General features: G+C 51.4%; 1 protein-coding gene across 1 annotated transcript; it reads left to right on the top strand.

Moving 5' to 3' along the window:
- Positions 1–4137: 4137 nt before the first annotated feature.
- Positions 4138–21354, top strand: LRRC23 (leucine rich repeat containing 23). The gene is made up of 8 exons (XM_083149707.1): positions 4138–4287; positions 8621–8779; positions 10463–10575; positions 13044–13300; positions 16503–16633; positions 17953–18089; positions 18194–18413; positions 20134–21354. The coding sequence occupies exons 2-8, from the start codon at positions 8624–8626 to the stop codon at positions 20146–20148; spliced, it is 1029 nt and encodes a 342-aa protein (XP_083005833.1). The 5' UTR covers positions 4138–4287; positions 8621–8623; the 3' UTR covers positions 20149–21354.
- Positions 21355–21814: the final 460 nt, after the last annotated feature.

Below are 21814 nucleotides of genomic sequence, written 5' to 3' on the forward strand. Positions count from 1 at the left end.
TGGGTGGTAGGGTGCGGAGAGGGACAGGCTGCTGGTGTGTGGGTGGTAGAGAGCGGGGAGGGATAGGCTGCAGGCGGTGTGGGTGGTAGGGTGCGGGGAGGGACAGGCTGCAGGCGGTGTGGGTGGTAGGGTGCGGGGAGGGACAGGCTGCAGGCGGTGTGGGTGGTAGGGTGCGGGGAGGGACAGGCTGCAGGCGGTGTGGGTAGTAGGGTGCAGGGAGGGAGGGTTAGGCTACAGGTGTATCGGAGGGTTAAGCAGCAGATGTGGGTATGGGAGGAGGGTTAAGCAGCGGATGTGTGTATGGGAGGAGGGTTAAGCAGCGGATGTGTGTATGGGAGGAGGGTTAAGCAGCGGAGGGAGAATAGTGCCTGGAATATGGAAAACTGATAGGGGGGCCAGTGTCATATTACGTCGACATAGACACAAACGTGAAAAAAATTATGTTGAACTTCTGACTGTCTACCTAATGCTTGTGTCGATCTTCCGATCTATTTCATGTTTCGATCTTCATACTGTTGACCCTATGACCCCTGCCGTGGTTGGTCTTGTAACCACCGGGATTCTATACCCCAGGATCCTGTACTCATCCCGTCTAAGGTTGCGGTACTCCCGGACAGGGCAGGCGACAGGGGGGGTCAAGGGGGACAAGTGTGACGGGCCCCAGAGATCTGAAGGGCCCCAGAGTTTCCATACCCCGGCACAGCCACTGCCTGTACTAGCTGGCCTGTCAGTGACCCTTACAGCCCTTCCGTCTACTGTGCACCATCTGTTTTTGGCTATCTGACTGACACACTGTGTGCCACTGCCGTCTACTGTGTGTGCACCCTGCCACTTGGCGCACAGAGCCATCTACTCTGTGTGTGCGCACGGCCTGGGGCCGCAGGCGCACAGCCGTACCCACCACTGGTGCTGTGGCCTCAGTCTCTGGCTCCTGTACTTTTACTGCGCATGTGCAGGTCGTCTGTTCCACACTCTGCGAAAGACCTGCCCTGCCTGCTCGTAGTGCTCAGCATTCTTTTGTGAAATTGACAGGCCAGCAGCAGCCAGGAGCCAGCAGGAAGCAGCAGCCAGGAGCCAGCAGGACAGAACGAGAGAAGTCAGCACCTGAAAGCAGGATCTGGAGCAGCAAAAGGTTAAATGAGGCTCATGCAGAAGAGCGTTGTGTGGATTTGGTATTAGGTGGGGGCCCCAGAAATATCATTGTACAGGGCCCCAAGATTTCTGTTGCCGGCCCTGCTCCCGGACCGGGGAATAGAAGTTTGTATCATTAACACCTTAAAGCTGCTGTATCCTATTATTCCTGGACTTGCGGGTCCAGTCTGTGGGTAAAGCCTGTAGTATCGGCCAGAAGGTGCTGGATGCTTTCTATAGAGAGTGAGGAAACTAAAAATGAGCTCAGTGTCTGTAGATAACGACCCCCCGCAATTCCACTTCCATAACATGACACATTTGCAGGATGACACTTTACACAACATTCTGCATGTGACAGTGACAGGATTATAAAACCAAAAGACATTATGGCTGGCACTAGGCCCCTCACCTTGATCCTCTGCAGTTAGTAGAACACATAGCTTTTGTCCCTGCTGCAGCTGCTGCTTGTCAGCCATCAGGATCAGGCAGCTCTCCCCCGTCCCAAACTGCAGTAAGCTGAGCTCTGGGGAGCTGTAAGTGGGCATTGCTCTTACTAATGGGACCAGAGTGTCTCCCCCAGTTCAGCTGCACCAGCTCCATATACAGTAGCTCTTCACCAGCTCCCCTCTCCTCTCAGCTGTTCACCGCCCCCTCTCTCGCTCAGCTCTTCACCGGCCTCCCCTCTCCGCTCAGCTGTTCACCGCCCCCTCTCTCGCTCAGCTCTTCGCCGGCCTCCCCTCTCAGCTGTTCACCGCCCCCTCTCCCGCTCAGCTCTTCCCCTGCTCCCCTCTCCGCTCAGCTGTTCACCGCCCCCTCTCCCGCTCAGATCTTCCCTGAGTGTATGATGCTGCCGCACTTCTTCTCTGGCGCTACGGACAGTCACTGCTTGGAGGGGAGACTACACGCTGTAGGCGCACAACAGGCGGCTGGGGGCACACAACAGTGGGCGAGCGGCCGGTGGCACACAATATGCTCTGGGGCCCCTCAAATCGCTGAGGCCCATCACAACTGTCCCCCTTGACCCCCCCTGTTGCTGGGCCTCAGCGATGTAAGTTACGGTGATTACAATCTTACAGTGATTTTTAGGCCTAATATTGGTGCTCTGACAATAGCCGGCCTCCACAGTCCTGACCTGGAGTGAAAACTAGACTGGGAGAGCGGAACTTCTCCCGAAAAGATAGACACCGGCATCCGTGGACTGAGAATTGAGTCTCAGGGCACCATAACCTTATCCCCCCCACATATGCAGCCTAACCCTCCCTTGCAGCAGCCTAACCCCCCTCCCTGCAACCTTATTCCCCCCACCTACGTAGCCTAACCCTAATCCCCCCACTAGTGCATAACCCTAACCCTCCCTTTATAAGTGCCTAACCCCCCTCCACACAGCCTAACCACAATCTCCCCACACCTACGCAGCCTAACCCCCCCGTTCCCAGCCTGACCCTAACCCCCCCTCCCTGCAGCCTAACCTGATCACCCCTCAGATTTGACACCCACGGTCCGTGCCATTTCAAATTGGATCCAGCACCATCCCCACCAGGAGAATTCTACTCCCAGCGGATTTGATACAACCATCAATCATCTCCACACTTCCAGTGGGTACAACACTTGGGATACCCACACTTCCATCCGAGGCTTCGGTACATCTGGAGGCACGCCACCCCCTTAAACAAGCCCGGCTGGGATCATAGAGGTTCCAGTGTTCCCCCAAGTACAATATCAAAACCTTTCTGGTACCACATCCACCACGGCTGTGAACTAATTATTCCTCACAAAGTGAACTGGCCCCTCACTGTGCTACAACATTATAGGAGAATCCAATATCTCCAGGTGTGGATCCAACCATCCAATTCCACCAACAGGATTCCAAACACAGGACCTACCAATTGGACTGGACTTTTCATACCGATCTAAGGGTGACTATATCATCAGTGTCATTTTTAATAATTTTTTATTGTTGTTTTAATTTTGTCTCTATTTTATTTATGTAAGAGATTCATAATAAATTGTACAATCTTTTTTCATCACACACCTGACCATTTTTAATTGATTAATCCATTATAAATGTACACACCGTTTTATATCATTTAGCGCAGTCAACCACTTCTTTTTCTGTTAACCCTAATCTCCCTACACCTACGCAGCCTAACCCTAAATCCCACCCCCCACCCCATTCCCAGCCTGACCCTATCCCTTCCCAATATACTTACATTAGGGTAAGCCAGCTGTTGGTATTCCGGCTTCGCCATCCTGATCTCTTTCTAAGTTCCAGTGTTCTGATGGCAGCTGGGATGCCAACATCCTGAGTAGAGGAATATTAAACCCATCCCATAGGAGTGAGCAATTGGGGGAGAGATATAGAGGGGGAATTCGGTGCAAGCTTGGTACTGTGCTGTGAGCCTCATTTACAGCAAGGATGTGAATGGCATTTGCAGTCCAATAATAAACTCACATTTCTTTTTCTAAAAACTTTGGTGGCGGAATGTAACTTTTTTTTTTTTTAGAATGTGGCGATCAATTACACGCCGTGGTTTTGGCTTGGAAATGATTGCGGCTCTAAGAAATGCTGCTGGTACACCCCGCCGTGGGTGTTTGGTCTGTAACCCCCCTCAGCAGGTGGGAAGGTCAGGAAAGGATCTGCTTTAGCGCCACACATGTCATTTTCTATTTTAATGACAAATTATTTTGTTTTAAAGTGGCCTCAAATTCCCCATAATGATTTTTGGGGGGCATTTTTCCTTTTATTTAGTTTGTATTCAGCCTAATAATAATCAATAATAATATTCATCACCATCACAAAACTCATCATCATAATTAATGAAAATCATATACTCCTTGCCTCATAACTGTGACAACTGTCCCATCCCAGAATGCATCCCCCAGAGCATGCTGGGTCTCTCAGTACCACAGGCAGCCGATAGTCCTGTCAGGTCACGTCACGTGTAGTGAGGCGCACCGACTAGACTAGCAGCAGTGAGTAACCCCCGCCCCATGGTGACATCACATGGGCGGGGCAGAGCTGTGCGCAGTGTGGGCCGGGTCGCTTGTTCCCATGGACATGGATAAAGAATCACTTCCGGTCTTATCTATGGTTGCCAGGAACGCTTATTGTGGCTTCCGGTGCTGTTTGTTTCCATAGTAACCACCAGCAACGAGGTAAGATAGGTGCCCTGTGATAGAGGCTATAGATATATATGTATACTTGTCTGATATATATATGCACTGATAATATATATTATATACTATATACGGAGACTGCATTTACTATATACTGTGTACTATATATTGATGCTATGATAATATCTACATTGGTACTTATATTCTTGCATATACTGATACTACAACTATTATTATTATTATACATTGTTACTATATACTTGTGTATACTGGTACTACTATATACATTGTTATTATTATTTGTGTATACTGAGACTACTATATAGTCTCAGTATACACTATAATATATATAGTCTCAGTATATACTTGTGTATATACACTGATACTACTACTATGTACATTGTTACTATATACTTGTATATACTGATGCTGTATATACCGCAGTAACTCTGCTCCCCCTGATGCTTTATATACCACGGTATCTCTGCTCCCCCTGATGCTGTATACATCACAGTTACTCTGCTCCCTACCTACCCCTGATTCTGTATATACCGCAGAGTTCCTCTGCCTCCCCCTGATGTGGCATATACCGCAGTAACTCTGCTCCCTACCTCCCCCTGATTCTGTATATACCGCAGAGTTACTCTGCCTCCCCCTTATGTTGTATATACCGCAGTAACTCTGCTCCCTACCTCCCCCTGATGCTGTATATACCGCAGAGTTCCTCTGCCTCCCCCTGATGCTGTATATACCGCAGTAACTCTGCTCCCTGCCTCCCCCTGATGCTGTATATACCGCAGAGTTCCTCTGCCTCCCCTGATGTGGCATATACAGCAGTAACTCTGCTCCCTACCTCCCCCCTGATGCTGTATATACCGCAGAGTTCCTCTGCCTCCCCTTGATGTTGCATATACCGCAGTAACTCTGCTCGGATTCAGTATTGAATCCCGGCGGTCGGGATCCCGGCGTTCAGAATCCCGACACCGGAATCCCGACAGCCGAAATGCCGACAAGGGGGGGACGTGGATCGCCCCCCCCCCCTTGCGGGCTCGCTGCGCTCGCCACGCAGCGGGCCCGGTGCCTCGCTACGCTCGGCACACTAATTTATTCTCCCTCCAGGGGTGTCGTGGACACCCCAGGAGGGAGAATGTGTCGGCATTTCGGCGGTCGGGATTCCGGCGTCGGGATTCTGAACGCCAGGATCCCGACCGCCGGGATTTTAACTGCATCCCCTCTGCTCCCTACCTCCCCCCTGATGCTGTATATACCGCAGAGTTCCTCTGCCTCCCCCTGATGTTGCATATACCGCAGTAACTCTGCTCCCTACCTCCCCCTGATGCTGTATATACCGCAGAGTTCCTCTGCCTCCCCCCTGATACTGTATATACCGCAGTAACTCTGCTCCCTACCTCCCCCTGATGCTGTATATACCACAGTAACTTTGCTCCCTACCTCCCCCCTGATGCTGTATACACCGCAGAGTTCCTCTGCCTCCCCCTGATGTTGCATATACCGCAGTAACTCTGCTCCCTACCTCCCCCCTGATGCTGTATATACCGCAGAGTTCCTCTACCTCCCCCTGATGTTGCATATGCCGCAGAAACTCTGCTCCCTACCTCCCCCCTGATGCTGTATATACCGCAGAGTTCCTCTGCCTCCCCCTGATGTTGCATATACCGCAGTAATTCTGCTCCCTACCTCCCCCTGATGCTGAATAAACCGCAGAGTTCCTCTGCCTCCCCCTGATGTTGCATATACCGCAGTAACTCTGCTCCCTACCTCCCCCTGATGCTGTATATACCGCAGAGTTCCTCTGCCTCCCCCCTGATACTGTATATACCGCAGTAACTCTGCTCCCTACCTCCCCCTGATGCTGTATATACCACAGTAACTCTGCTCCCTACCTCCCCCCTGATGCTGTATATACCGCAGAGTTCCTCTGCCTCCCCCTGATGTTGCATATACCGCAGTAACTCTGCTCCCTACCTCCCCCCTGATGCTGTATATACCGCAGAGTTCCTCTACCTCCCCCTGATGTTGCATATACCGCAGTAACTCTGCTCCCTACCTCCCCCCTGATGCTGTATATACTGCAGAGTTCCTCTACCTCCCCCTGATGTTGCATATACCGCAGTAACTCTGCTCCCTACCTCCCCCCTGATGCTGTATATACTGCAGAGTTCCTCTGCCTCCCCCCTGATGCTGTATATACCGCAGTAACTCTGCTCCCTACCTCCCCCTGATGCTGTTTATACCGCAGAGTTCCTCTGCCTCCCCCCTGATGCTGTATATACCACAGTAACTCTGCTCCCTACTTCCCCCATGATGCTGTATATACAGCAGAGTTCCTCTGCCTCCCCCCTGATGCTGTATATACCGCAGTAACTCTGCTCCCTACCTCCCCCTGATGCTGTATATACCACAGTAACTCTGCTCCCTACCTCCCCCTGATGCTGTATATACCGCAGAGTTCCTCTGCCTCCCCCTTATGTTGCATATACCGCAGTAACTCTGCTCCCTACCTCCCCCTGATGCTGTATATACCGCAGAGTTCCTCTGCCTCCCCCTGATGCTGTATATACCGCAGTAACTCTGCTCCCTGCCTCCCCCTGATGCTGTATATACCGCAGAGTTCCTCTGCCTCCCCTGATGTGGCATATACAGCAGTAACTCTGCTCCCTACCTCCCCCCTGATGCTGTATATACCGCAGAGTTCCTCTGCCTCCCCCTGATGTTGCATATACCGCAGTAACTCTGCTCCCTACCTCCCCCTGATGCTGTATATACCGCAGAGTTCCTCTGCCTCCCCCTGATGCTGTATATACCACAGTAACTCTGCTCCCTACCTCCCCCCTGATGCTGTATATACCGCTGAGTTCCTCTGCCTCCCCCCTGATGCTGTATATACCGCAGTAACTCTGCTCCCTACCTCCCCCTGATGCTGTATATACCACAGTAACTCTGCTCCCTACCTCCCCCTGATGCTGTATATACCGCAGAGTTCCTCTGCCTCCCCCCTGATGCTGTATATACCGCAGTAACTCTGCTCCCTACCTCCCCCTGATGCTGTATATACCACAGTAACTCTGCTCCCTACCTCCCCCCTGATGCTGTATATACCGCAGAGTTCCTCTACCTCCCCCTGATGTTGCATATACCCCAGTAACTCTGCTCCCCACCTCCCCCCTGATGCTGTATATACCGCAGAGTTCCTCTACCTCCCCCTAATGTTGCATATACCGCAGTAACTCTGCTCCCTACCTCCCCCCTGATGCTGTATATACCGCAGTAACTCTGCTCCCTACCTCCCCCTGATGCTTTTTATACCGCAGAGTTCCTCTGCCTCCCCCTGATGCTGTATATACCACAGTAACTCTGCTCCCTACCTCCCCCCTGATGCTGTATATACGGCAGAGTTCCTATGCCTCCCCCCTGATGCTGTATATACCGCAGTAACTCTGCTCCCTACCTCCCCCTGATGCTGTATATACCACAGTAACTCTGCTCCCTACCTCCCCCCTGATGCTGTATATACCGCAGAGTTCCTCTGCCTCCCCCTTATGTTGCATATACCGCAGTAACTCTGCTCCCTACCTCCCCCTGATGCTGTATATACCGCAGAGTTCCTCTGCCTCCCCCTGATGCTGTATATACCGCAGTAACTCTGCTCCCTACCTCCCCCTGATGCTGTATATACCGCAGAGTTCCTCTGCCTCCCCTGATGTGGCATATACCGCAGTAACTCTGCTCCCTACCTCCCCCCTGATGCTGTATATACCGCAGAGTTCCTCTGCCTCCCCTTATGTTGCATATACCGCAGTAACTCTGCTCCCTACCTCCCCCTGATGCTGTATATACCGCAGAGTTCCTCTGCCTCCCCCTGATGCCGTATATACTGCAGTAACTCTGCTCCCTGCCTCCCCCTGATGCTGTATATACCGCAGAGTTCCTCTGCCTCCCCTGATGTGGCATATACTGCAGTAACTCTGCTCCCTACCTCCCCCCTGATGCTGTATATACCGCAGAGTTCCTCTGCCTCCCCTGATGTGGCATATACCGCAGTAACTCTGCTCCCTACCTCCCCCCTGATGCTGTATATACCGCAGAGTTCCTCTGCCTCCCCCTGATGTTGCATATACTGCAGTATTTATGCTTCATCGCTGTACCTCACATCTCCTGAGCCATTGCACAGTAGGAATAGATCAGTTCGACCCCATACAGTAAGTGTCCCTCAGTGTACCATCTCGTCACTGTAATGACCTGAGACTGTCCCGTGGTCTGGAAATGTATGATCTGTGGAAACATTTGTCCCTGACATGAATGTACTTATTAGCTGGGTGAATTCATATGTCCCTGATGTCTGTGTTCTCAGGAGATGTCCGATGCTGAAGATGATGAGGCTTTGGAGGAGGAACAGGAGGCTGAGGAGCCTGCAGAAGAAACAAATGAAGGCACTGAGGAAGGAGAAGAGGAGCAACAGAGAGAGGACAAGGATGAGGAGAATGAGGAGGAAGAACCAGAAACAGAAGAGGTGATGACAGAATATAGGGAAGATTATAGCAGGGTTGCCGACTTTCTCATTCTCCTCTCCGGGAGAAGCCCGGAGAGGAGAGATTCAGTAGCCGTTCAGGGGGCGGGGCTTAAGCGTGACATCACTAAGCCCCGCCCCCATGCTGGTAAACAGGCAAATTCAGTGATCTCTGTGGAGGGGGCGGGGCTAAAATGACGCGATTGTGTCATTTTAGCTCCGCCCCCTCCTCTGACACCCGAGGATTGCGGCATTTAAATGCCGCAATCCGGGGGACAGCGGGGGTCCCCCCTGAATCCGGGAGGGTTGCCCACCCTTCCGGGGGGCCGGGAGGGAGCCCCGATTTTCGGGAGACTCCCGGAAATTTCGGAAGGGTCGGCAACCCTGGATTATAGGTGTTATCAGGAAATATACTCATCACCTACATCCAGGGAAACCCTATAAGGAGGGAGAGGGTGACTTAATGGCGCCCCGCTCTGTTCAAGAAATGATACAAGACAATGTAGCTAATGGGCAATTTAAATAGGCCACAGCTTTATTGAATAAATCCATAATTGGAACCAAACAATTGCAGGGCAAGGAAAGGGAAGCGGTGCATCAGATTCTCACAACGTGGTACCCCCCCTGGGGCGTGTCCGTTCCACCGCTGTGGGTATGCGACCACGCCCCTCACAATTTTGTACCACCTGGGACGTGCCCATCACTGCCATGTGGTTATGCGACCCCACCCCCTACAGTTTTGGGACCAGCTACCATCCTCACAGCACCAGTGGCGTAACTTCCACTTTTGCGCCCCCCCCCCCCCCTCCCAGTTCAACTCCTGGCTCCTGCTGCTAATGAAAATGGACCATCACAAAATGTCCACCCCCATACAGCAGACAGTTTTTGAGAATGCTAAAGGCTGCAACATCTGTTGCGCATTAGACCTCTATACATGGCTGCTAAGAATGTCCGTCTCAACTAACTACCGGAGCATCTACAACTGTTTATGCTGAAGATTCGATTTGCCCTCTGCGTTTGCCTCTAAATCAGGGCCATAGAAGGTTAGATTTGCTCTCTGTGTCCGCCGCTATATCAGGCCCATAGAAGGTTAGATTTGCTCTCTGCATCCGCCCCTATATCAGGCCCATAGAAGGTTAGATTTGCTCTCTGCATCCACCCCTATATCAGGCCCATAGGAGATTAGATTTGCTCTCTGCATCCGCCCCTATATCAGGCCCCTAGAAGGTTAGATTTGCTCTCTGCATCCGCCCCTATATCAGGCCCCTAGAAGGTTAGATTTGCTCTCTGCATCCGCCCCTATATCAGGCCCATAGAAGGTTAGATTTGCTCTCTACATCCACCCCTATATCAGGCCCATAGGACATTAGATTTGCTCTCTGCATCCGCCCCTATATCAGGCCCATAGGAGATTAGATCTGCTCTCTGCATTCGCCCCTAAATCAGGCCCATAGGAGATTAGATTTGCTCTCTGCATCCGCCCCTATATCAGGCTCATAGAAGATTAGATTTGCTCTCTGCATCCGCCCCTATATCAGGCCCATAGAAGATTAGATTTGCTTTCTGTACCCTCCCCTAAATCAGGCCTATAGATTATAGCACAGATTATAACTGCTCTGAACAAGTGATGGTGTTACAGACACGTGTAATGTCAGCGGGAGATGACTGTGTTGCCTTCTCTTATAGCCTCCTCCCCATGTGCTGCTAACTGAAGAGATGCTGAAGGAAGCCCTGTCTCTATTATGTAAGACTGGAAATGGACTGGCTCATGCCTACGTCAAACTGGAAGTGAATGATTTGTAAGTTTAGAATTCAGTCTACTATAACTAGTGATTTACCATTACTTTTACTCTTTGGGAGAGGGCAGCCAGCTAGCCAAAGAATGGGGCTGAGCTGGCGGACATGGCGTGAAGGGGGCGTGGCTGAAACACTGTGCTGTATTTGGGGCGTGGCCGCTGCAATCTTGTCATTGTGGCCATGCCCCCCACATTGCAATGCCGGTATATACAGATATGGCTGCTCTCCTTCTCCTCTCTCGCTACTTCCTGATCACATGTTGCTCTGTACTGGAATGCAATGAATCGCCATCAATGTTTTTACATCGGGGCTTCACAGGTGTCAGGGATGGCGCTATGCACTTTGAAAAAAAAAATCCTCAATGATGGATGTCCATCCCTACTTTATAGATACAATTACCAGTTCACCTTCCTTACACCGATACAGGCCGCCCCCTCTCCCGCCTTACACCAATACAGGCCGCCCCCACTCCCGCCTTACACCGATACAGGCCGTCCCCACTCCCGCCTTACACAGATACAGGCCGTCCCCACTCCCGCCTTACACCGATACAGGCCGTCCCCACTCCCGCTTTACACCGATACAGGCCGTCCCCACTCCCGCCTTACACCGATACAGGCCGTCCCCACTCCCGCCTTACACCGATACAGGCCGTCCCCACTCCCGCCTTACACCGATACAGGCCGTCCCCACTCCCGCCTTACACCGAAACAGGCCGTCCCCACTCCCGCCTTACACCGATACAGGCCGTCCCCACTCCCGCCTTACACCGATACAGGCCGTCCCCACTCCCGCCTTACACCGATACAGGCCGTCCCCACTCCCGCCTTACACCGATACAGGCCGTCCCCACTCCCGCCTTACACCGATACAGGACGTCCCCACTCCCGCCTTACACCGATACAGGCCGTCCCCACTCCCGCCTTACACCGATACAGGCCGTCCCCACTCCCGCCTTACACCGAAACAGGCCGTCCCCACTCCCGCCTTACACCGATACAGGCCGTCCCCACTCCCGCCTTACACCGATACAGGCCGTCCCCACTCCCGCCTTACACCGATACAGGCCGCCCCCACTCCCGCCTTACACCGATACAGGCCGTCCCCACTCCCGCCTTACACCGATACAGGCCGTCCCCACTCCCTCCTTACACCGATACAGGCCGTCCCCACTCCCGCCTTACACCGATACAGGCCGCCCCCACTCCCGCCTTACACCGATACAGGCCGTCCCCACTCCCGCCTTACACCGATACAGGACGTCCCCACTCCCGCCTTACACCGATACAGGCCGTCCCCACTCCCGCCTTACATCGATACAGGCCGTCCCCACTCCCGCCTTACACCGATACAGGCCGTAACCACTCCTGCCTTGTCACTGAGACGCTTATATCCTGCATGTAACACGTGTGTAGTATGATGAATATATGGCTTTACCAGCGGTATGTCACTGAGACGCTTATATCCTGCATGTAACACGTGTGTAGTATGATGAATATATGGCTTTACCAGCGGTATGTCACTGAGACGCTTATATCCTGCATGTAACACGTGTGTAGTGTGATGAATACATGGCTTTACCAGCCGTATGTCACTGAGACGCTTATATCCTGCATGTAACACGTGTGTAGTGTGATGAATACATGGCTTTACCAGCGGTATGTCACGGAGACGCTTATATCATGCATGTAACACGTGTGTAGTGTGATGAATACACGGCTTTACCAGCGGTGTGTCACTGAGACGCTTATATCCTGCATGTAACACGTGTGTAGTGTGATGAATACACGGCTTTACCAGCGGTATGTCACTGAGACGCTTATATCCTGCATGTAACACGTGTGTAGTGTGATGAATATATATGGCTTTACCAGCGGTATGTCACTGAGACGCTTATATCCTGCATGTAACACGTGTGTAGTATGATGAATACATGGCTTTACCAGCGGTATGTCACTGAGACGCTTATATCATGCATGTAACACGTGTGTAGTGTGATGAATACATGGCTTTACCAGCGGTGTGATACTGAGACGCTTATATTCTGCATGTAACACGTGTGTAGTGTGATGAATACATGGCTTTACCAGCGGTGTGATACTGAGACGCTTATATTCTGCATGTAACACGTGTGTAGTGTGATGAATACATGGCTTTACCAGCAGTATGTCTCTGAGACGCTTATATCCTGCATGTAACACGTGTGTAGAGTGTTGAATACACGGCTTTACCAGAAGTATGTCACTGAGACGCTTATATCCTGCATGTAACACGTGTGTAGTGTGATGAATACACGGCTTTACCAGCAGTATGTCACTGAGATGCTTATACCATGCATGTAACACGTGTGTAGTGTGATGAATACACGGCTTTACCAGCAGTATGTCACTGAGATGCTTATACCATGCATGTAACACGTGTGTAGTGTGATGAATACACGGCTTTACCAGCATTGTCTTTTCCCTTGCAGGGAGATCACAGACATCTCCGTCCTGCAGTCATACATACACCTGCGCTATGTGGATCTATCCCGCAATTCCCTGCGAGACCTGTCTCCACTGGGGTCTCTCACCCACCTGCTGTGCCTGCGCGTGGATCAGAATCAGCTGGTCAGTGTCAGTGGATTGGGGGAGCTGCCATATCTGCAGCTGGTTAGTCTGTCGCAGAACCGCATCCAGAACCTGCAGGGAATTGCGCAGCCCAGACTGGAGTCTCTCAACTTACTAGGTTGGTGCTGAGCACATCGGGACCTTACCATATTGTGTGTATCTGATTGTCATTCCCACCCTGACTACTGCAACCTACAAGCTGATGTATGTATCACTCACTATTATTACCTGACTTTAGACCTGCTCCCCCGTCTGATAGTGCATGTGCAAACCCAAACAGCGAGCGTCTTTGTCGAGTTTATCATTCGCCAGGCGCTTGCTACCTGAGTGACAGGCAGAGGGCGTTCTGATGGGCCGTCCCAGCGTTTTGTGGGCATGCCCACAAAATTGGTGGGCACGCCCATGGAAATGCTGGGTGGGCGCGTCAGAACTCAGGTGTGCGTGGCCTGCTCGGGACGGGTGGCTGACGTCACATGACATCAGTGCCCGCCCCCATTTTGGCCATGTCCGTGCAGGATAAGAGTAAAGGGGCATACACACGTAGAGATCTGTGCTAAGCAATTTTGCTAAGCAATTTTTCTGGTGTCAAGATCTCCCATGAAGAGCACATACACACGCAGAGATTTGTGCTAAGCAATTTTGCTTAAGCAAAAAAAGGCCGTGTAGTGGTTCAGAATGAGAGATTGCGAACACTATCTCATTCTGTACACACAGACAGATTTTCAGTCATTTGCTTAGCAATCTAACTAGATTGGGACTGCATGCACTGACTTAGTTAGCAAGAGATATTTAATCTCTCGGAGCATACACACTGAGAGATCTGTGCTTACTTTCTAAGCAATCTAGTCAGATTGCTTAGAAAATAGCTCAAATTTGCTCCGTGTGGCAGTCAAAATCTAGTTAGATTGCTTAGCAAATGACTGCAAATCTCTCTGTGTGTACAGAATGAGAGATACTGATCGCAATCTCTCATTCTGAACCACTACCCGGCCTTTTTTCGCTTAAGCAAAATTGCTAAGAAAAATCACTTAGCACAAATCTCTGCATGTGTATGTGCTCTCCATGGGAGATCTTGACACCAGCAAAATTGCTTAGCAAAATGACTTAGCACAGATCTCTACGTGTGTATGCCCCTTTACATTCATCTGCAAAGGGAGCAATCATGGTGAGCGACCATCAAATAATTTTTCCTCCGTGTGGCCGCATGTGATCGGTTGTGTAGGCGTACACATCTGCTCGCATGGTAGTGAAGGGATTTGGGCGGCAGGGGGGGCGGGGTGCTTTCGGCGGGGCGGAGTTTACCTGCTTGAAAAGCAGCTAATATACGCAGTCTAGCGAGCAGGCCTGTATTACCCCTTAACTCCTCCAGCTACTGCAAGAATCCCCTCAGGCCTGTGTACATTAGCTCCTGGCCCAGGCCTTTCCTGCCATAATTACTGCAACTGCTACCAGTCTTTAAGGTGCCCATACACCAGAGCAATTCTACTGCGATTTGGGCTCTTTTCATACCATTCCGGCAAAAAAAGAAAAGTGTCAAAATCGCAACCTTATTGGTGTCTTTATTGCGGTCATGTATGAAGTGTCACCTGCACATTCCTTCACTTGTTTCTGGGGAGTGCCCGCAGATATGTCAGCATTCCAAAATGTCAACATTATCACGGTGTTGACATTTCCATTTGGAGTTGGACACATCAGCAATGTTAGACGCAATGATGTGATCGAGGAGCACAATCGGCCAGATGTACTAAGCTTGAAAAGTGATAAAACGGCGATAAAGTATCATCTTTTAGCTGCCATGTTACAGGGTGTATTTGAAAAATGTCACTTAGGAGCTGACTGGCAAGACCTAAGGTGCCCATACACGTTACAATTATTGTATACAATATCGCATCTCATTGCATCTCGGTTTTGCGATGAGATGAGATCTAGTACAAAAAGTATGTGCTGCACATACTTTTTGTACTAGATCTCACCTCATCGCAAAACCGAGATGCGATGAGATGCGATATTGTATACAATAATTGTAACGTGTATGGGCACCTTTAGTGCATCTGACCCAATTTGTTGACAATGTAGGGCACTACAGCCTAGACACAGATGTGCACCAGTGAAGGGCACTGCAGCCTAGACACGGATGTGCACCAGGGAAGGGCACTGCAGCCTAGACACGGATGTGCACCAGGGAAGGGCACTGAAGCTGAGGCACGGATGTGCACCAGGGAAGGGCACTGCAGCCTAGGCACAGATGTGCACCAGGGAAGGGCACTGCAGCCTAGACACGGATGTGCACCAGGGAAGGGCACTGAAGCTGAGGCATGGATGCGCACAAGGGAAGGGCACTGCAGCATAGGCACGGATGTGCACCAGGGAAGGGCACTGCAGCTTAGACACGGATGTGCACCAGGGAAGGGCACTGCAGCCTAGACATGGATGTGCACCAGGGAAGGGCACTGCAGCCTAGACATGGATGTGCACCAGGGAAGGGCACTGCAGCCTAGGCACAGATGTGCACCAGGGAAGGGCACTGCAGCCTAGACATGGATGTGCACCAGGGAAGGGCACTGCAGCCTAGACACGGATGTGCACCAGGGAAGGGCACTGCAGCCTAGACACGGATGTGCACCAGGGAAGGGCACTGCATCCTAGACATGGATGTGCACCAGGGAAGGGCACAGCAGCCTAGACACGGATGTGCACCAGGGAAGGGCACAGCAGCCTAGACACGGATGTGCACCAGGGAAGGGCACTGCAGCCTAGACACGGATGTGCACCAGGGAAGGGCACTGCAGCCTAGACATGGATGTGCACCAGGGAAGGGCACTGCAGCCTAGACATGGATGTGCACCAGGGAAGGGCACTGCATCCCAGACATGGATGTGCACCGGGGAAGGGCACAGCAGCCTAGACACGGATGTGCACCAGGGAAGGGCACTGCAGCCTAGACACGGATGTGCACCAGGGAAGGGCACTGCAGCCTAGACATGGATGTGCACCAGGGGAGGGCACTGCAGCCTAGGCACGGATGTGCACCAGGGAAGGGCACTGCAGCCTAGACACAGATGTGCACCAGGGAAGGGCACTGCAGCCTAGACATGGATGTGCACCGGGGAAGGGCACAGCAGCCTAGACACGGATGTGCACCAGGGAAGGGCACTGCAGCCTAGACACGGATGTGCACCAGGGAAGGGCACTGCAGCCTAGACATGGATGTGCACCAGGGAAGGGCACTGCAGCTTAAACGTCGACGTTGCGAATGTTGACAATGTGACATCTAACATATAATGAACCCTGTCCTACTTTTACATGATCTGTGAATGCAGGAAATGAGCTGCGCACGCTGGAAGGTCTGGACTGCGGTAACCTGCACAGTCTGCGCACCCTGGAGCTACGGGGAAACCAGCTACAGAGTACGGCCGGGCTCTACCTTCCCAACCTGCGGGACCTCTTCCTGGTAAGTGCAGGGCATCTATATACTGATATGTACCTGCTTTCACTGAATCTCAGTAACCATACCTGACATGATTACAGTTAATTAATGTAACCCATCGCAATATAAATATTAGGTACTTGTTTCCTAGCAGGGCGCCCGTCGGGTCCCATCGCATACCATTAGTTAAGGTATGCGATGGGACCCGATCTGACCCGATATTCGGGTTTCAAGAACTTCCTATACAATCTTAAAATCGTGTCGCATTGCATGCCATTACAATGGCATGCGATGCGATGCAATTTCATATTGTACAGCCACCCTGATGGCTGATTACTATGTTAAATGCACCCCCCCCCCCCCCCATTGTTAACGCCACCCCACTGTCAACGCCAACCCGAAGCGTGGCGAGTGCTGCGAGCCCGCGAGGGGCGGCGGTACGCGTCCTCCGGCCTTTTCATACCCCCACTATCCACGTCGGCGTGGAGTTGATTTTAGATAGTGTGGCGAGCGGACGCAGAATACATGTGAAGTAATACGCGTCCCCTCGCGGGGGGCGCTGCGCTCGCCACGCTTCGGGCTCGGTGGCTCGCTGCGCTCTCCACACTATATAAAATCATGCGATGCGACCCGATCTGATATACCCGATGACATAAGATTAAAATCAGTGGCGCCGAAACAAGTACCAAATATAATTGCCCTCTACTGTTCAACCATTCCCAACGTAACCTCGAGCCGGCACCGGCCACAGGGAACAGATATACTGTACACACAATAGGAAATCTGTATGGGAATTTACTAAGATGGGACTTCTATTTCAGATGGGGTGTTGCTATTGGCAACCAATCAGATACAATCTATTATCTTCTAGAAGGTGCTAAATAAATAAGTAGATACTTATTGGTTGCCCATAGCAACATCCCATGTGACATAGAACTCCCCTGAGGATTTTTTCTGCAGTATAGGAAGGAGTTTGCGGCATGGCCAATGACCTTTTGGGGGTGATTCAGGTTGGTTTGCAAAAGCATATTCCTTCTTTAATGGACAATACCACGCTGCGCTACAGGTGGGGCAGATGTAACGTGCAGAGAGAGTTAGATTAGTATGAGTCATTTGTTTCTGTGCAGAGTAAATACTGGCTGCTTTATTTTTACGCTGCAATTTAGATACACCCCACCCAAATTTAACTCTCTCTGCACATGTTGCATCTGCCCCACCTGCAGCGCAGCATGGTTTTATCCATTAAATACGGAGTTTGCTTTTGCAAACCAACCTGAATTAGGCCCTTTACCTCTACGTTTCCAATGGGCTCTGACAACCTCTCGATCTCTGACAACCAACAGGCCCAGAACAACATCAAAACACTGGAAGGACTGGAGAACCTTGTGCACCTCACACGCCTCCACCTGAGAGATAACCAGCTGGAGACTCTGGACGGCTTCTCTGAGAAGATGCAGAACCTCCAATACCTGAACCTCAGGTCAGTATCACAGCAATCACATGACCCTCCCCTCCTGTGGACAGTTCCATACCAGTCGGTGGGTTGTCCGTACGTCGCACTTACCCCCTCTTCTTGCTTCGCAGGGGTAATCTGGTGTCCCGGCTGCAGGAGGCGGAGAAGCTGAAGGTTCTGCCCATGCTGCGGGCCCTGGTGTTGCGGGAGAACCCGTGTGCGGACGAAGATGGTTATCGCTTGGAGACACTCATCGCTTTGCCCAAACTGGAGAGACTGGATAAAGATTTCTTTGAGGAAGATGAAAGAACGGAGGCTGCAGAGACCCAGAGCGCGAGGCTGGAGGATGGGGTAAATACGGGGAACGCGATGGCAGAAGGGGGAACAATGAAGTGCGGGATGTGGTAGACAGAAGCTTACATTGAGGTAAAAGATGGGCGTTCTATTGCTGATGGGATGTTGCCCATAGCAACCAATCACATTCTACTTATTTATTTAGCACCTGCTAGAAGATAATAGATGAATGGGTACTCTTTACCTAGAACGGCGCCCGTCGCGGGCATCGCGGGTACATTTATGTATGGCCGCGACGCGACCGACGCGATGCCCGCGATTTCCCATTGAAACCAATGTTAAACATGGAAATCGTGTCGGTCGCGTCGCGGCCGGCCATAAATGTACCCGCGATGCCCGCGACGCGATGCTCACGATTTCCCATAGGAATCAATGTTAAAAGCCGCGATGGACCCGATTTTACTGTTAAATGGCTCAATCCACCCGATTTGGCCATAGGAATCAATGTTAAATGGGCCACAGAGCCCATTAACCCTTAAATGTCCCCCCAAATTTTTAACGCCACCCCACGATTCACGCCAACCCGAAGCGTGGCGAGCGCAGCGAGCCCGCGAGGGGCGGCGGTACGCGTCCTCCGACCTTTTCATGCCCTACTATCCACTAGGGCGTGGTGTGAGAATATAATAGTGTGGCGAGCGCAGCGAGCCACCGAGCCCGAAGCGTGGCGAGCGCAGCGAGCCCCGCGAGGGGACGCGGATACCTTCACAGTTATGCGCGTCCCCTCGCGGGCTTCACAGGTGTCCGTGGCGAGGCGGACACCTGTGAAGCCCGCGAGGGGACGCGTCTACCTGTGAAGGTATCCGCGTCCCCTCGCGGGGCTCGCCACGCTTCGGGCTCGGTGGCTCGCTGCGCTCGCCACACTATTATATTCTCACTCCACGCCCTAGTGGATAGTAGGGCATGAAAAGGTCGGAGGACGCGTACCGCCGCCCCTCGCGGGCTCGCTGCGCTCGCCACGCTTCGGGTTCGCGTGGATCGTGGGGTGGCGTTAAAAATTGGGGGGGACATTTAAGGGTTAATTTGCCCTATTTGGCCCCAAATCGGGTCCATTGAGCCATTTAACAGTCAAATCGCGGTCAATCTGCCGTTTTAACATTGTTCCCTATGGGAAAATCACGGGCATCGCGGGCATCGCGGCCATCCCGATTTACCCGCGATGACCGCGATGACCGCGATTTTTACCCCCGACGACCGCGATTTCAATCGCTGGCGCCGTTCTAGGTAAAGAGTACCGATGAATGTGATTGGTTGCTATGGGCAACAGCACATCTTTATAGAACTCCCATCTTAGGAAATGGACCCCGTTGTCAGCAGAGGATGAGTTGTGCGGGGACTGTTATCTCTGAGAATTGGATTTGTAAAAAGACCCCCACAATAAAGGGGTCCCCCCTCCAGGGGACACCCGGCCTGAGCTGAAGCCTGGGAATGTCCCCGGCGTCCCTGGGTGGTGGACGCCGGGCTGACGGTGTAGAAAAGAGTTAAACTAAGTGTAAAAAGTATATATTGAGTTTTGTACTAGAACTACAATGCCCAGCAAGCCTCCTCCCATGCTGGGTGATTCTCCAAGTCCCAGCATGCATCAGCTAATTTCCTAGACATATTTTACATCAAATGGGTACAAATACATGCATTCATACCCATTCGATCTTAGTAAATTTCCCCCGTGTATGTGTGGCGAGGGACTGTTCACATATGTGAATCTCTAATTCTATTCCAGATAATGGAGCAGTAAACGAGGTCTAAATTTTGATGTACACAACAAAGGGAAAAATAATGAATGCCAAAATGCAGAGAATGAGATGGAACGTGACACCAAAGGATTGCAATGAGCATCACTGAAGGAGAAAATCCAACTGATGTACCTTGTACACGAGGCTACCTGGATGGGGGAGGAGCTTATGCCGCAACGCTCTTCAACTCTGTATAAAGGGAGGTGCTTTTACTGCAATACTCAACTCTATAGATAGGGAGGAGCTAATACTGCTATACTCCTCAACTCTATAGAAAGGGAAGAGTTTATGCTGCAACACTTCATCTCTCGACAGGGTAGGAGCTTATGCTGCAACACTTCATCTCTGGACAGGGGAGGAGCTTATGCTGCAACACTTCATCTCTCGACAGGGTAGGAGCTTATGCTGCAACACTTAATCTCTGGACAGGGTAGGATCTTATGCTGCAACACTTCATCTCTGGACAGGGGAGGAATTTATGCTGCAACACTTCATCTCTGGACAGGGGAGGAGCTTATGCTGCAACACTTCATCTCTGGACAGGGGAGGAGTTTATGCTGCAACACTTCATCTCTGGACAGGGGACGAGCTTATGCTGCAACACTTCATCTCTGGACAGGGGACGAGCTTATGCTGCAACACTTCATCTCTGTACAGGGGAGGAGCTTATGCTGCAACACTTCATCTCTGGACAGGGGATGAGCTTATGCTGCAACACTTCATCTCTGGACAAGGGAGGAGCTTATGCTGCAACACTTCATCTCTGGACAGGGGAGGAGCTTATGCTGCAACCCTTCATCTCTGAACAGGGGAGGAGCTTATGCTGCAACACTTCATCTCTGGACAGGGGAGGAGTTTATGCTGCAACACTTCATCTCTGGACAGGGTAGGATCTTATGCTGCAACACTTCATCTCTGGACAGGGGAGGAGCTTATGCTGTAACCCTTCATCTCTGAACAGGGGAGGAGCTTATGCTGCAACACTTCATCTCTGGACAGGGGAGGAGCTTATGCTGCAACACTTCATCTCTGGACAGGGGACGAGCTTATGCTGCAAATGGAGGAGTCTATGCTGAATTGCTCATCAATGAGTCATTGATGGGAAGATTGTGGACTAAACCACAGGAGGTGCTTTTAGGTTACAGTGGTCTTTGTTGGGTTTTCATGTGTTGGAAATAATCTAATTAAACAGGGATTTATTTCCATCAGACCTGTCGGGTGTCTTTTTTTCCTGTCCATGAACCAACCAATGTCTTTCCACAAATCCTCTGTGGGGAGGGCGGAATCGTGCAGTTCATCAAGCTGCAAAACTAAAGCCAACAAGAGATGGCATTATCCTAAAATTGGCTCGAGAGACCCCAGAGAGTTTCCACCGAATCTCTCTGTCCGGGCAAATCCCTGCAAGTGGGGACATTAGACCTCGTACGCATATGACTTCCTTTCCTGGAATATGGCGGCTTTGGAGAGATGGAAAAGGATTATTTCTAGCAGATCCCTAGTAGGCGCCAGTCCTCCATCGCTGCAATGCTCGGCACTACCAGCTGTGACTACGTGGTGCTGCTGATGGTGATACCTCTTTCAGAAAGCCACAGAGGAATAGAAGAGCCGGGAGTTATTTGGCCGCTGTCAGACCCCCCTTCACACAGAAGAGCAAATCTCCGGGTCTAC

The sequence above is a fragment of the Crinia signifera genome, chromosome 6 (genome assembly GCF_055691185.1).
Source record: "Crinia signifera chromosome 6, ASM5569118v1, whole genome shotgun sequence".
NCBI classification, from domain to species: domain Eukaryota; kingdom Metazoa; phylum Chordata; class Amphibia; order Anura; family Myobatrachidae; genus Crinia; species Crinia signifera.